The 16,312-nt window shown below is 38.4% G+C and overlaps 1 protein-coding gene across 3 annotated transcripts; it reads right to left on the reverse strand.

Annotated features, from left to right (window-relative positions):
- Nucleotides 1-847: 847 nt before the first annotated feature.
- COX18 (cytochrome c oxidase assembly factor COX18) lies at nucleotides 848-12,760 on the reverse strand. Of its 3 annotated transcripts, none has more exons than XM_070791572.1 (6): nucleotides 12,329-12,760; nucleotides 11,619-11,719; nucleotides 8,626-8,789; nucleotides 7,816-7,940; nucleotides 5,310-5,421; nucleotides 848-2,415 (listed from the first exon to the last, which is right to left on the reverse strand). In XM_070791572.1, the coding sequence occupies exons 1-6, from the start codon at nucleotides 12,668-12,670 to the stop codon at nucleotides 2,288-2,290; spliced, it is 972 nt and encodes a 323-aa protein (XP_070647673.1). In that variant the 5' UTR covers nucleotides 12,671-12,760; the 3' UTR covers nucleotides 848-2,287. The 3 variants fall into 3 exon arrangements, with proteins under 3 accessions (XP_070647673.1, XP_019818464.2, XP_019818465.2); XM_019962905.2 differs by having other exon boundaries at nucleotides 5,314-5,421; nucleotides 12,329-12,757; XM_019962906.2 differs by having other exon boundaries at nucleotides 5,314-5,421; nucleotides 7,816-7,937; nucleotides 12,329-12,756.
- Between the last annotated feature and the right edge of the window lie 3,552 nt (nucleotides 12,761-16,312).

Consider the following 16,312-nt stretch of genomic DNA (forward strand, 5'->3'; position numbering starts at 1 on the left):
CTCTGTCCATGGGATTTCCAAGGCAAGGAATACTGGAGTGGGTTGTATCCCCTGTACCGTAGGGGATCTTTCCAAACCCAGGGATCAAACCTGTGTCTCCTGCGTTGGCAGGTGGATTCTTTACCACTGAACCACTGGGAAAGCCTTTTGGGTTTATGTCAAATGATAGTATGACACTGATCGTTTATGCTATTTAGAGTTTACACAATCCAGACCCACAGGAATAGTGGGTCACAGGTCATCACAGTTCCTTACGAGGAGGAGTATGGGAGGATCTGTTTGTGTGTGGGCTTTTTGATTGAGTACTAATAACCAAAACAAAAAAAAAAAAAAAAAGAAGGAAGTGTATCTCCTTGTGTCCACTGATGAGATTAAGATGGAATGTCATCTCCTAAGGAGCTCTGGTTTATGCAGATGAACTAAAGGGGAGGGAGGAAGCCCAAAGGGGTGAAGAAAAACTGTTAGCTTTTATTTTGCTATAAAACAATAATTTTATCAATTCTTAACTGAGTTATGGGAAGTCTTAGGTGAAACAGACATGAAGGCTAGGCTTTCTGAGTATAGCAGTGGTGAACTGTGGGGAGGACCCTCTTGTAGGACCTATATCTTTCTCAAGGGCAATCCCTAAATGTACCCCTTAAAAGAAAAATTTGATAGAGATATATAATATCCAATTTATTCAACAGCATCTTCCTCTTGGTGCATAAGCAGCATGAAGATTTTGTTAACAGCATCCACAGAAAACAAATATACCAGTAAATATCATTTTACTTTATCTGAGAATAAGAGTTCCAAAACAGAAACACAATACTCACAAGGGCCATACAATTACCAAATAAAGTTCAAAGATTTTTAATAGTCCTTTTTATTTTTAGACTGTATTCCACAAATGATGGCAGGCCAGTTATTATGTACAGGAATCATGGAATCATTTCCTCCCCATGGCTATGTAAGTTCTCAGTTAATGAAGTTTGATCCAGCTGTTTGTTGGGATTCCAGCTGCTGACAGTTTAAAGCTCTTAGTGGTTGTGGCTTTGGGACCACAAAAGAGAAGGGTCTACTGTACTCTGAGATTACAGAAAAGACTCAACTCCATCTCCAGAATTCTACAAAACAATCCTATTTCACAATCATGTGATCAACGATTACATCTCTAATGACTGAAGACACGCTGTTCATATGCATGCTTTCTGGCTGAATAAGCTGATTCTTCACGTACTGTTTAATTTCTAGTAACACTGAAACTAATGTATTTTCATGTATTCAGTAATTATTAAAACTTGATAAATACTATCCTGATCATTCAAGCTTTTAAAATTTGGCTCTTTTTTAAGCTATGTAATTATGAATTAGGTAATATATGATATTCTCAGACCAACTTAATGTTATGTATTATCACATCAAGACGAACAGGTATAAAGAAATCTCCGACTAGCATTATCTTGACCCTAATACAAAATTTTTACTTACTTAACAGGTTATCAGAGATACTGAGTTCCTTCATATTCTCTTATGATTAGCTTAAGATTTTCTACTTTGGGTTCCAGCAGTACTCAGTGCTATACCCTGTACTGCAGACTTCTTAAATTAGAAAGAAAGGAATGTACACTTTTTATATTCTTTCAGAGCACAGCTGAAAAGCAACACCACCTACCATGTTATGTACTTTCTTACATGTGTGGACTACTCCACAGCATGTATCTCAAGTCCCTTTCATTTTAACATCATACATTAACTTGTTCCATTAGAATAATTTATTAACCAGGAATTACCAGAAGGCCTTCAGGAGTTGGGAGAGGGGCTCAAAAAAGGCCTCCATTTGTATTTCAAGGACTTTTCTGAAGAGAAAACCAGGGCTTTATTAAAAGATTAAACAGGTCTATGATCCTCCACATCCTACAAATTTTAGAAATCATCCCATTGGATTCTCTTATTTTATAAACTTTTCTAGTCCTGTTCTCCAAAGTTCTGGAATCTCTAGCAAGTTGTAATTTTATAAACAGGGCCTGACACTTTGATTCCACTTTTACAGTCTTAGCATACAATTAAATATACTACACGCTTAGCACTGAAAAGATTTTAAGTATTGTTATATATATCTGGATTATATCTTAATCCACAGTACTTCACAGAGTTCATGATTTTAAACAAAAGCAAATTAAATCATACCTGAAGTTCTAAATCTTCTAAATACATTAGCAGTGAAACCTGTAATTGTTTCAAAAATTACTAGAAAGTACGTGATTTTCTTGAAATGAACTTGGAGTGAAAGGCAGCCAAGAGGTCCTTATAAGGAGTGTCTGAATCTAACTTGGTCAACGGGATCCTGCAAAGTTGGCGAAACCCAGGAGAACGGAGCAGCAAGTTCTGTGAAAGGCCCATGAAGCTGGAGCACAACCAGTAGAGGACAATTGACTGCAACGAGAAGAAAGGACATGAACGTTAGCATCTCTCCATTCTCCAAGGTCTAGAGACAGGCAGGCAATAAAAAAGAAAATTCACAATCTCTGTAAACAGAGCACCAGGACTGAAAGAGACCTTCAGGAGCTAATAGATACCTGGGTCAGATCTAACAGACAGGTAAAAAAGTTGAAAAGACGACCCCCAAACAAAAAGAAACCAAATGGAGAGGTACTGGTGACAGAAAGTGGATGGCAGAGAACGGCTCCCAGGCAGGGGTCCAAGAGAGATCCCATTTCCTTCTTTGGCAATTAAGCATACTGCTTCCCCACTGAGAGTCTCGACAAACTGCTACACAGCAGGCAGGCTACTGGAGGCATGGCCATTCACGATGGCAAACTTAGCTTCCCTACACCTATACAGAGTCACCTATCTTCCAAATTTTCCCAGGAACTAGTTTCTAAGTGTAGTCAGGAATAGATTATCTTTGCCTTTTCCTGAGACAAAGCATCTCAGCCCAACCCTCTTTTTTTTTTTTTTTTTTACCACCACTGAGATTCAGTTATTTAGGTCAAAGAGCTGTCTTTCTCATGTCTTCACAGAGCTTTTACATTAAGTTGCCTAATTCTGACTTTCCTATATATGAAAGAATCCACTTTGGATATTTAAGACTTTTTTTGGTCTCTGTTACTCACTTGGAACCCAACTTTTCATTAGAACTTTACTGTTACTTTACTTGATCTAGGGGTTTCCTCAGTTATAATTGGTAGTCTTTTAGTCTGCAGCCTCTTGAAACATCCCCATATATACATACAAACATACATCTTTTCTAAACTTTTCTTTGGCATCAGAAGGTAAGCAGGCCCTAGAGGCAAGACCATGTCCTGGCTGAGTCCAGTCCTGGGATCAAACTGCCTGAGTTTGAAATCTATTTATTAGCTTTTGGCAAGTTATTTTTTTTTCTTGTTTCAGTTTTCTCTTCTATAAAATGAGGGACAGACTGTACCCAGGGATGCTGTGAAGAATAAATGAGAAAATTCATGTAGTGTGGTAAGCACAGTAAGTGGCTCATATTAAGCATTTATTTGTTCCAGAACAAGTTTTTAAGGGAAGTAATGAAATCTTAAAGGCAGATTATTAGTACAGTAGCTAAAGAGTAAGAGCCAAAATACCTGGATGTGTGTGAAGACTCTGCCACTGAACAGATGAGTGACCATGAGTTACTTAACCTCTCTGTGCCTCAGGGTTAAATTGGAGATTATAATAGCACCTACTTCAGTGCACTGTTGGGAGAAATACATGTACTAATACATATGTGTGTGTGTGTGTATGTACATAAATGACTTAAAACAGGGCCTGGCACGAAGTTCATGTTGAATAAATATTAGCTAGCATCATCATCAAACTCATCTATGAAGCAGTTCCCTGGGCCCAACTACTTCAGACTACAAACTGCCTACTAAGTATCACTCATCTTCGTTAGTAATAAAATCCTAATTTTCAGCAAAGTATATTGCTATCTGGAAAAAAAAAGACTATACTTTTCATCCTCTTTTGCAGTTCGGTATGACCACATATTTAAGATGTAAGCACAAGTGTTTGGTAGGGCATCTGGCAAGGGTCCTTAAGTGGTTGACTGTAGTTGAAGCATCTGACTGTAGCTGAAGCACCCTTTTACTATTCTTGCAAGATAACAAGCTTCAGTGGCCATCACGACTATCCTGCGGCTTTCAAGACAAGAATGACAGGTTGTGGACGATGCAGCATTGAGAGGGAACTAGGCAGTCTTTCTCATGTCTTCACAGAGCTGCCACATCAGCTCTACACTAAATGCCTAATTCTGACTTTCCTATATATGAAAAGGTCTCTGTTACTCACTTGGAACCCAACTTCTCATTAGAACTTTACTGCTATTTTACTTGATCTGTGGTTTTCCTCAGTTATAATTGGTATTATTTCTCCTTAGAAATGTAGTGAATTTGCATTATTCTGTTTTTATAGAGTATTTTATAACATTATTATTATATGAGAAGTACTATAACAGGCACTTATTATTTCATTAATTTTCATAGACATTATGGTGTCTCTTTTAGAAATGAGGAAACTTATTTTACACAGGATTAATGACAGTATTATGACTAAGTGACACATGAATAGTATTTAACAGACATTTCTGATGCTGAAAACATACTATTTCAGATTTTTAAGACAAGTCCTATGAAGTACTTTTATACAAGGGACAGAACTTGAACTACCAGCAACAAATGACAACTACTTTATGGTCTCTGTGTTGATTCTGAGCAAAGACAGATACACTGACAGCTTTACTCAACTGAGCACTAAAGTATCCATAAAAAATATGCAAAAGGCTAAAAAAATGAAATAACTGCAAATATAACATTATTTTTCTATTTCTATAGAAGTTTAATTACATATAAATGGGGAAAGTATACCTATCTCATAAAATTTCTATGAGATCAAATAATATTACATATGAACCCATGTGGATCCTTGGTGGGGAAAATTTTTGTTTCTTTTTTAAATGCTAAATTCCTTGGATCCCTCTGTGAAGACAAAAAGAATTCAATACATCAACTAATCAAACAGAGCAAATGCTACATTCATAGTACTATTCATAGTACTCTGCAATATTTAAAAAAAAAAAAAAAAAAAAAGGAAAATGGAGGGTTAAGACACATTCACGTAAAGGAAGATTAACCAATCCCAAGAAATATTCAGGTGTCACTTGGTGATAGAGTCAGTAGATTTGTTATTACAGAAATCAGAAACCAGTAAAGGATCAAGTAGTCAGAGGAAGCACGACAGAAGAGGCACAATGTCAGTCAGTCTAAGCTAAAAACAGAGAGGATTTACACTTAGCTCATGCTTCACACAATGCTGGTGCTTACTCACTGAAGGCACTGTTGCTGCTACTGGGATCATCAACACCGAGATTGCACGAACAAAGTGCGTAATGTACGTCTGAAAACGAGACTTTCCAAGTTTTTGCAGGGCAAAAATCTGAAAGGGTAAAATAAACACACACATGCTGATTATCTAAATACACATTAAATGAGACAAGCTTTAAAATGCAAAGTGATTTTTGATTGGCCTCTACCTATATTTTAACAAAAGCAATAAAAATTAAAAAACAAAACACTGATTTGTTGATTAACTATCACTGGTTGATCAACTCTTTAATTCTTAAATGGAACTAAGTAACAGCAATAAAGAGATTCATCTATATTAAATAGGATCAAAGCATAATTTTTATAGGTCAGTGTTTTTTAAAGATTGTAAAACTGAAGTCCCTTCAAGATAGGTATTATGTATGAATCATTACCTTTTTTTTTTTTTTGGCACCTAAATACAGGGCCTGGCACAGAGAAAGAACTTAACAGGTATCTGAAAGGTTTGTGATCTGGTTACATGGATGACAGAAAAGAACTAAGAAGGCTAGGAAGAGGAGTTATGGTTTATGAATTACTTACAAGGCAGCTTAGCTTAATGATTATGAGCACAGATTCTGCAATTGCACACTCAAATTACGAGATTCACATGGCAGCCCTGCATTTAGTGGTTATGTGACTTTGGGCAAGTTACTTCACCTTTCCGTGCCTCCCATTCTCCACCTTAAGACTGGGATAATAACAGCACCTACATCATAGGACTATTGTTAAGAATTAAATGAGTTAATTCATGTGAATTGCTTACAATAGTGCCTGGTACACAGTAAATGTTAAGCAAGAATAGGCTTTTATTAAATTTATGCATGCTGGGTTGTTAGATGGAATAAAGGAAAGATGAGAGGACTGACGTCAATTCACTGGGAGCTTGTGTCATCACTTCCTTCTTCCTAAGAAATACTAATTACTAACCAAGTTCACAGAACTATGCTAGATGCTTTTAGAGTAAAACACTTAAGACTACACATAGCGTCTTTCCTCAGGAAACCTTCACCTAAGACCTGAGAATCTTTATATTTCTCATCTGAAAAAGTAAGTGATGTATTAGATTTCCCAAATAGCAATCAGCAGATATGAGGTCTGTGAAATCTCAACTGCATTAGATCTTTCCTCCAAAATCACTGCAGATGGTGACTGCAGCCATGAAATTAAAAGATGCTTACTCCTTGGAAGGAAAGTTATGACCAACCTAGATAGCATATTCAAAAGCAGAGACATTACTTTGCCAACAAAGGTTCGTCTAGTCAAGGCTATGGTTTTTCCTGTGGTCACGTATGGATGTGACAGTTGGATTGTGAAGAAGGCTGAGCGCCGAAGAATTGATGCTTTTGAACTGTGGTGTTGGAGAAGACTCTTGAGAGTCCCTTGGACTGCAAGGAGATCCAACCAGTCCATTCTGAAGGAGATCAGCCCTGGGATTTCTTTGGAAGGAATGATGCTAAAGCTGAAACTCCAGTACTTTGGCCACCTCATGCGAAGAGCTGACTCGTTGGAAAAGACTCTGATGCTGGGAGGGATTGGGGGCAGGAGGAGAAGGGGACGACAGAGGATGAGATGGCTGGATGGCATCACTGACTCGATGGACATGAGTCTGAGTGAACTCCGGGAGTTGGTGATGGACAGGGAGGCCTGGCGTGCTGCAATTCATGGGGTCGCAGAGTCGGACACGACTGAGCGACTGAACTGAACTGAAGATTTCTTCTAGTTAAAGGGTCTATGTTCTTTTCAAGAGTCTAAGAACAATTCTTTATGGAACTAAAGACAAGTTTCCCCTAAACTCAAGTTGAGTAAAGTAGCATGAGCTAATGGTAAGATATGGCTAAGAGATTGTATTTTATACATATGTTTCTCCATTTCATTTTATAAAGAAATTCTATGACTAAAAATGGCAGTCAGGTATGTTTAATTGACATATTAAACATATAAACAAAACATCAACATATTGTGGGAATAAGACCAGACTGACATCTTAATTGCTGCCTTTACCAAAAAGCAAATCAAAGAACTGTTATGTACTAGCATCGTACCATTTTACAGTTGAAGGAGATTTTGGAACTGTTCCAATTCAGCTCTCTTATTTTAAATTATGATCCCCAGAGAGGTTAAGGAACTGGCCCCAGAAAATTAATCAACAACTGATCTGCGACCAAAACCAAGGGGTCTCATGACTAGCTAAGACTCTGCACCCACAAGCAGGCAGCCCAGGTTCGATCCCTGGTCAGGGAAGTAGACCCAATATGCCACAACTCAAAGTTCCTACACGTCACAACTAAGACCCAGTACAGTCAAATAAATAACCAAATATATATTAAAAAAACAAAAAACAAGGAATCTCAACGTTAGCTCAGAGCTATCACCAGTAACTCAAATTCATTTCTATCTGATGTCAGGACAGCAACAGAATCTCAATGATTTAAATGGCAAACAAATCTTATTTAAAACCACTGACCTCCACTATTAATAAATTGATGACACCAACGGAGACAGGCAGAATCCAAGTGGAATCCAGAGCAGTGAGGTCATGAAACCACAGGACCCCACCAGCAGTTAACTGCTCCTGAACAGAAAAACCTGCTGAAACATTTTTATAAATGAAACAGAAGAATTTCTAAAAACAGCAGAGGGAAGTGATTCCAATAAGGTGTTCCTCACACTGAAGACTTGCATTTTTTATTCAGGTTATTTTCACTCCACAACATAAGCTAGTTCTTATACTAAGAAAGAGGTAAGAAGTTTCTGGAGCAAACGGATGTGGAGACACTAAAGATGTGTAGCAGTAACCTTTACAGACTGAAATTTTAAAACTTACTTGTCTATAGGCTGCTTTCTTTCAAGTCAATTTAGATTACTTTATGGTTATAATGCCTTTAAATGAAAGTAAAAACAAGCCCCTTAGTTTGTAACCTTTCATATTAATATTTACACTTATAACTGTGAAAGTTCTTCTGGCTTCTCCAATTCATAAATAGAAAAAATTCATGGCCCTGAAACCATATTATGGAATTATAACACTAATTTTATTAAACTTCCAAGAAGTAGTACTAGTGACATCCTTCCTAAACTGATTTATATTCTCAATACAGCTAGTTTGGTTACACTTAATATTTGAAATTCTATACTTGTGTAAGGGAGATGATTAAAGTGTATTCCAGTTACAGAAAGTATGGATGTTTTTTATTATTATTTTTTTGCTTTTTCTTTAGAATACAAGACAGTGTTAGAGAACTTGCTTGGGGGAATTACTTTCAATAGTAACTACCTTCTGAATGTGCTGCCCCTGTGCTAAAGTTTCGGAGAGCGACAGACATGAAGATCCACATTGGAAGCTGAATCCAGACCAGCACAGTGGCTTTGAAGGGGTGGCAGTTATCCCGAACATAGAGCTCTGAAACAAGCCTCCGCATAGTCTTTAGGTAAGTGAGCCTAGTTTGAGGGAAGAGGGAAAAAGGGAAAGGAGAAAACATCATTTGGATACTAGCTGTGCTTCATCCCTACAGGATAAACACACCTATACTATGGTTACTGGCTAAAGGATTTATGCAGGATTTTTGACTGTCAGAAGCTATACCAAAGTGAAGTGAAAGTTGCTCAGTAGTGTCTGACTCTTTGCAACCCCATGGACTACATACTCCATGGAATTTTGCAGGCCAGAATACTGGAGTGGGTAGCCCTTCCCATCTCCAGGAGATCTTCCCAACCAAGGGACAGAACCCAGGTCTCCCGTATTGCAGATGGATTCTTTACCAGCTGAGCCACCAGGGAAGCCCAAGAATATTGGAATGAGTAGCCTAGCCCTTGTCCAGCAGATCTTCCTGACCCATGAATTGAACCGGCATCTCCTGCATTGCAGACTGATTCTTTATCAACTGAGCTAAAAGGGAAGCCCCTAAGCTACACCAAGTGGTTGCCGAAAAAAAAGGAAAATAAAACCTTTTACTCAAAGTTTGTTCACAATGTAAGCAAATTACATAACAATTTGAGAAATCCGCCACTGTCAAACTTCAGGCTTTATTTCTGGAGGTCTTAGGCAAACTAGGCTTTAACAAAGGAAATTTCACTACTAACATGGTATGACCAAAATTTGAATCAGAAATACTAGAGGTTAAAGCACATTTTACTCAAATTTCTCCACTCCAGCCAAATTCAATCACCTGATCCCTGAACATACCTTTCAGAGCAATGTGGTTTTATACCATGTATGCTCCTGACCTGTCTAAACAGTCTCCATTCTTCAATCAACTCTTTCATAAAGATTTTCTTACTGCTTCTCTGTTAACCATATTAGTTACTCCTCTGTTGTTTTTGTTGCTGTTTTCAACTCCTGTTCTTACGTCCCACTTGCTAGACTACAATATTGGATGGGTCTTCATCTTTAAATCTCTTGTGGCATGTTTTGTACAAGGTAGGTTTTCAATAGGTTTGCAGAATTTAATCAAATTATAATGCACTGAATTAAGACAGTACACAGAGACATTCCAGGCTCCTTGTAATTCAGTCTTCGCCCACTCTTTCAACATTATTTCCTGTTACTCTTTTTCTTGTCCCTTGAATGACCTGGGTCATCCAACAACTCAGACTTTCACATCAGCATGCCCTGGAAGTTATTACATCATCTTTGAAGACTGTCCACTTTCCTGGCTGTTTGTTCACCTGACAAACTCCTTTTTATTTTTCAAAACCCAGTTAAACTGACAATACAGGAAACCCGCAGATAATGTCTTCCTCTAGAAAGTCATTCATCTGTGTAAGGATGTGTCCGGACAATCATCCTGCCAGGGATGCATAAGTACGGTAGCACAGTCTTACCTAGGCTGTATTTATAACCCATGTGAGCAGCTACTAATGTGTTCTTCTGGTCTAGAGCTGTAGCCCTTAGACTTCCTTGATCAGTAGAACTTCAAAACTATAGGTTTACCAACTTTTTATCAAGTAAAGACATTAAGCTATAAGAATGATTTTTTTAAAATGGCAGGTCTTTTTAACACTAAAGAGGGACTCAATTTCATATTGTAGATAGGTGGCAAATTTATACCTATATAGATAAAAATATATGGATAGGGCCTTCCCTGGTGGCTCAAATGGTAAAGAATCTGCCTGTAATGTGGGAGACTTGGGTGTGATCCCTGGGTGGGAAAGATACCCTGGAGAAGGAACTGGCAATCCACTCCAGTATTCTTACCTGGAGAATTCCAGAGACAGAGGAGCCTGGCAGGCTAGAGTCTCTGGGGTCACAAAGAGTTGGACATGACTGACTAATACACACATATACCCATATATATACACATTACATATTCATACTAAAACACCCTTATTTTTCTCATTGCTGTGAGATGCTAAACACTTTGTCAGCATCTCACAAAAATTCTTAGTGGATGGCTGCCCACATGGAACTACAACATGGTCAAGCACCCTTAGGCAAGGGCTCTCAAAGAGCTCAGGGAGACAGCAACACAGGATAACTACAGCAGAGTAACAACTCCTGGCCTACCCAGTTGCTTTTACCATGGCATTTATATTTTCTGTCTCCTCATTCTTTTGGGCAGCTACCTGCTCTATGCTGTCAAAAGGTTAAGTTTGTAAATAACTTGTATCTTTTGTTGACTAAAATCTCAACAAAGTGGCACAGTATCTGTATCCTGTGAAGCCTTCCCTAACTTTCCATGATGACCTAACTCCTTGTACATAATCTTTTTTAGTTACTTAATCCAGTCATTATTTGTTTACACATCTGTCTTTTTCAGTAGTCTGGAGTCCTTTAAGATCAAGGAACTCTGCTTTGTCTCTTTTTTTGCTTTCAGTCCAGTATATAAACCTATCACGCCACAAAAACTTTTTAAAATATTAAAAAGTAAAAAGAACGACTTTGCTGCTAAAGCTACAGAATACCACACCCTGTAAAAAAGACATGCTGCTGCTGCTGCTGCTGCTAAGTAGCTTCAGTCGTGTCCGACTCTTTGCGACCCCATAGACGGCCTCCTACCAGGCTCTTCTGTCTCTGGGATTCTCCAGGCAAGAACACTGGAGTGGATTGCCATTTCCTTCTCCAATGCATGAAAGTGAAAAGTGAAAGTGAAGTTGCTCAGTCGTGTCAGACTCTTAGCAACCTCATGGACTGCAGCCTACCAGGCTCCTCCGTCCATGGGATTTTCCAGGCAAGAGTACTGGAGTGGGGTGCCATTGCCTTCTCCTGTAATAAAGACATACATACATACATATTTTTTTCATGGTCTTATATGCAGAGAATTAGCTTACCTGGCAACTCTCTTGGACCATCCCAACTGATGTGCACGAACTGCAACTTCTTGGTTAAGATGTCGTGCAATGTTTTTTATTTCTGGCTGCAAATTTTCCACCTAGCTAAAGAAAAAGTAGACTTTGTTATGAGCACATTAAAGATCTGTATTCATACCCATTCATAAGTTTACTCTCTATTCCCTAAACTCATTTAAAAACATGTGGTTTACTGGTTGTGTCAAGAAACTCGAAGATTTCTCACAAGATGTTAATTTATGATATCCTCAATTGCAATCAAATTAAAATTCCAACTTATACACTTAGCAGTGTGATGTTGGGCAAATTATTCAACCTCTAAAGTCTTGTTCCCTCTTATATAAAATGTATAACAGCACCTACTTCACAGGGTTATTTTAAGGATTAAATAAGCCCTACACTCCACACTTTTAATGTTTCAATCCGTGGGTTTTCCAGTAATATAAACTGAAGAAACGGTAGTCTATTAAGTGTCTTTAATATGCTCTTTGTAGCTACAGAGCCATAAGAGAATCTGCATTTACTTCTGCCTGTGTTAATTCCTTTTTGTAAGCTTACTGCCTTAGAGGTGCTGATGATTAACAGTAAGTACTCCGGAAGTATCTGGGGATCTTAAGCCCCAGGTGAGACTTTGACCCTCCTCACCACGGAAGTGGGTACGCACGGTCCACGCGCGGCTCGGCACCCCTTACCTTGGCCAGGATGTAGTGCTGGTAGGCAGCCAGGGGTAGTGTGACGGCCCCGCGCAGGACCACGGTGGTGAGGAGAATGCTGCCCCACCAGGGCAGGCCCGAGGCGGTGTGGGCGAAGAGCAGCATGTCCTCTGCGCCCTGCACCGGCGCCGAGGTAGCCAAGGCCTCGTACCAGCCTCCCGCGCCGCTCGGGCCAACTGCGGAGACCGATGCCACCGCCCACACTGGCAGAGCAGAGCTCTTGGCGCCGCCTGCTGGGGCCCGTGCGAGCAATGGGTCCAGGACACGGACCTGCAGGGCAGGCCGGGGCCGCAGCCACCTAACGCTGAGCCGGCACAGCATCTCCGCGCCAGAGTTGGGTCCGAAACGCCGGCCTCACAGACCACGCGCGCTCGCACCGCTCCGCCCAGGCCGCTACGCGCATGCGCCGGCAACCCCGGCGTAAAGTGGGCGTGAGTTCGCGGGTGGCCACAATTGACCTTCCCGGTCAAGCCAGTGACGTATTGAGTCGCACTAGAGATGACGCACGAGGCAGAAATGTCCCACCTTTCTCACGCGGCACCTAGCAAGCCTACTGCGCAGACACGAAACTTTCGCGCTGCTGTGCTGGAGCTCCTCGAGGCTAGACCGGAATTGTAGTGTTGCGGGTGGGACTTGGTGCCCGGAGCCCGGCGAGGCGTTCTCTAGGAAGCTCTCGTCCTGTAAATTCTGTCTTCGGCATATACCTTTCCGTTCTTTTTGACTTAATCATGTCATGGTTTAAACTTTGTGGGTGCTTTTTGTGATCAGAAGGTAGCCCCCCACGTCTTTATGTGCACCCCGATTGCTTCCGCTAGGGATTGAGATAGATTATACTCAATCTATCTTGAACGCGTTGCTGAAATGCCAGTTTGGAGAGGCGTGAGTTTCTGTGTTGTTAAAATCAAGTCTTTATGCTCTAAGCATACTTTAGTCTGTGGTATAAATTATTTAATTGCCTCATCTGTCCTAATAAGCATTTTCAGAACCAGTTTTAGTGTTTCATCTTTCATTATAAAGGGCAGTAAAGTTTATTAAGAATAAAGAACCATCTCCTGAGTTAAGGGGAGTTATCACTGGCAGCACGGTGACTTCTTTATTGGGGCTTAACATCGTGTATAAACTTTAAGGAGCCTGAACAGCAACATCAGCTGTCTTCTGTTTAAAAGGAGCAGGCTAAAATGTACATGGACTAGTTTTTAGCTTTGTGTTCCTGGGAACACAATGGGATGACATGGAGTTTCTTAACATAATGATCATCCCTAGACCTAAAGGCCAAATTGTGTTGAGGAACAAAATCATTGATTAAAACGAAGGTGCCGGCCAATATTGGGGTAATGTCAAACTGGAGCTACTGTTCTTGCTTCACTGTGCACCTACCCAGGGGTACCAGATGTTTTCTCTGGGTTCAGGAAGTGATCTTCCTTCAAATTACATGATTAAATCCATTCATGAAATTTTATATGTTAACACACACATCCCAACATATGTTATAGAATTTCTTTTCCTAAAGTAAAAGCCTGTATCACTGTCTCCCTATCTGCTTGTCAAGTTAAAACAAGCAACCTATTGGTACCGACTACTGGTTTAAAGTGGAAAAGAATTTTACATGGAATTATCTTGGCCTGAAGGTTGAGGGAGCAAAGGAACAACTTCTATGCTGCTGCACTCCTCTCATTGCAGAGACCTGATAACATTAGGAGTTGGACTTTCCACAGCGTCATTTAAGCCTAAGGACTGTGACCTTTTGATATGTAGGAGAAAAGGAGTTGATGAAAGGAAAAAGATCCTAAAATAAAAACTCCACGTTTATGCATTCACTATTCAGATAATTTAAATCAAGAATTTTTAAGCTATTCATCAAATTCCTAAGACTTCCTTCTGTGGATTTGTATTCAGGAGTCGGGGCTGGAACTTCTTCAGTGAGTGTAGGCTCACCTTTTGTGCTACATTTTGGGGTCACAGATTATAGTCTCATTTAAAAATGTTCCACTGCTTTAAGTTTGACTATTGTGATCTAAATACAATTTATGAATATTTAACCTAATTTCATATACTTAAAACATACTGATTACAATTTGGTTAATGGAGATGATCAGGACTGGCTATCTACTTGGTATAGAATGTAGGGAGAAGTATTTGTCGATTACAAAGCCCAATGCAAATACAAAGTGTATATGTATGTGCTGGTAACAAACATTGTGATACTCTGAGTATTTTGAGTGGAAAAGTATACTACAGACTGACTATACAAATATTGGGCAAACCAGCTGAAATGATGCCAACCCTAATACTTTGCAAATGGATATATTATGTTTAAAAAGTTCATTTAAAAAACATTTTTAACATTTCTAAAAAGTTCAACTACTTATTAGCTCATTCCTGTCTTTTTATTCATACTACATCACATAGCTAACTTTTTTCTTAATTTTATTTAAAGCTCCTGAAAAACAAAGACTATATATTTACTGTCAGAAGTTTCTGAAATTCTTATTCATCAACTGTGCTGAACACAGGAATGGAGGTCAAAATGTGAATATAGGCTATTATATATATAGAGAGAGACTGTCTATATGTACAGTCATTTAAATTTCTCTCTTCCCAAATACACCTTCTCAAGTGTTTACCAAAAGAAACTTTAAAGGATATTTTCATGAGCAACTTAAAGTGATCCCTTGGAATCACATTTCTTTTTCCTATTAATGCACTGCTTTTAAAATCAAAGTTACCTAATGTAGTATTAGCTTTTTTTCTCATTAAAAAAAAATTCTCTTGAATTATCATTGACTTTTAAGTACTAAGTATACGATATTGGCTTTTACTTTCAAAAGTGGGAACTGATTTCAAGGTAGAAGTCTAATATGAAACCTCTTATGACCCATGTATTAGTCCTATATTTTTACTGTCACATAAAGAAATTCTTATTTATGTCAAAGCCACAGTAACACATTTTTCTCTGTATTCACTTATCCAAAATATAAGTGATGGTGTTTTTGCAATCAAGGTGTATACCACGGTAGATTAAATATTAGAGCATTAATGATGCTCTCATCCTAAATCCCAATCATTTGCAATTAACAGTTAGTTAATTCAGTTAACTAAGTGTTGTGACTTGCTTAATCTGGGATATATTTCCAAAAAGATTCAGGAGCATCTAGAATTTACAAATTATAAATATCCCAAACATTAATATTAAAAGACATCTGAATAGATACATTTATCTAAAGTAAAAATACAGAGTATTGGTATACTCAATCTCCATGTTAGTAATGGAAAACAGTGAAATGGTTTTCCTTTGATATTTTGAATCATTCTGAAATAATCCTGAGTTAAAACTTTATTTGAAAGTTCTAGCATTCTTAAATGTCATGCCAGATTTATCTGTTTAATCTAACACTTTGTATTGTTTTTAAAAATAAAGTGTGCAAAAATATTTATGAAATGTATAATTAGGTCATTTTAATCAATAGAAAAATAGAATAATATTTTCATGATAAACAAGACAGGAACTATTAGTAAACTATTTACCTCCTTTATCCTGAGAAGAAAAATGACTGTAAGGTAAGTATAGTTATTACCCCCAAAAAAGTAATTTTCAATTACTAATAGATTGATTTAACTTTGTAGTAAGAGGAAACAGAAGGGAAAAATACCTTTCACATAAATAGTAAAATCACTTTTTTGAATATACTGGTATATGCTGAAATATATGTTGAAAAGGCATACCGTGGGAATTCTCTTGGCACCAGTACACAAAATCATTTCTAAAATGGAATGATTGGTATAAACAGATTACACAATAATTGGGATATTAATTCTTTTGGGATTTAAAGTGTGAACTAACCTAACTGTTACATCTAAGAGTTAAGCTACTTCTTAAAAGGATAAGAGAAAAGAAATACCTTATGTAGTCTGCAATTATACATACCACATACTTTCCAAAAAGGGGGAAAAAAAAGACCTGCA

Source organism: Bos indicus, chromosome 6 (assembly GCF_029378745.1).
Source record: "Bos indicus isolate NIAB-ARS_2022 breed Sahiwal x Tharparkar chromosome 6, NIAB-ARS_B.indTharparkar_mat_pri_1.0, whole genome shotgun sequence".
Taxonomy (NCBI): Eukaryota; Metazoa; Chordata; class Mammalia; order Artiodactyla; family Bovidae; genus Bos; species Bos indicus.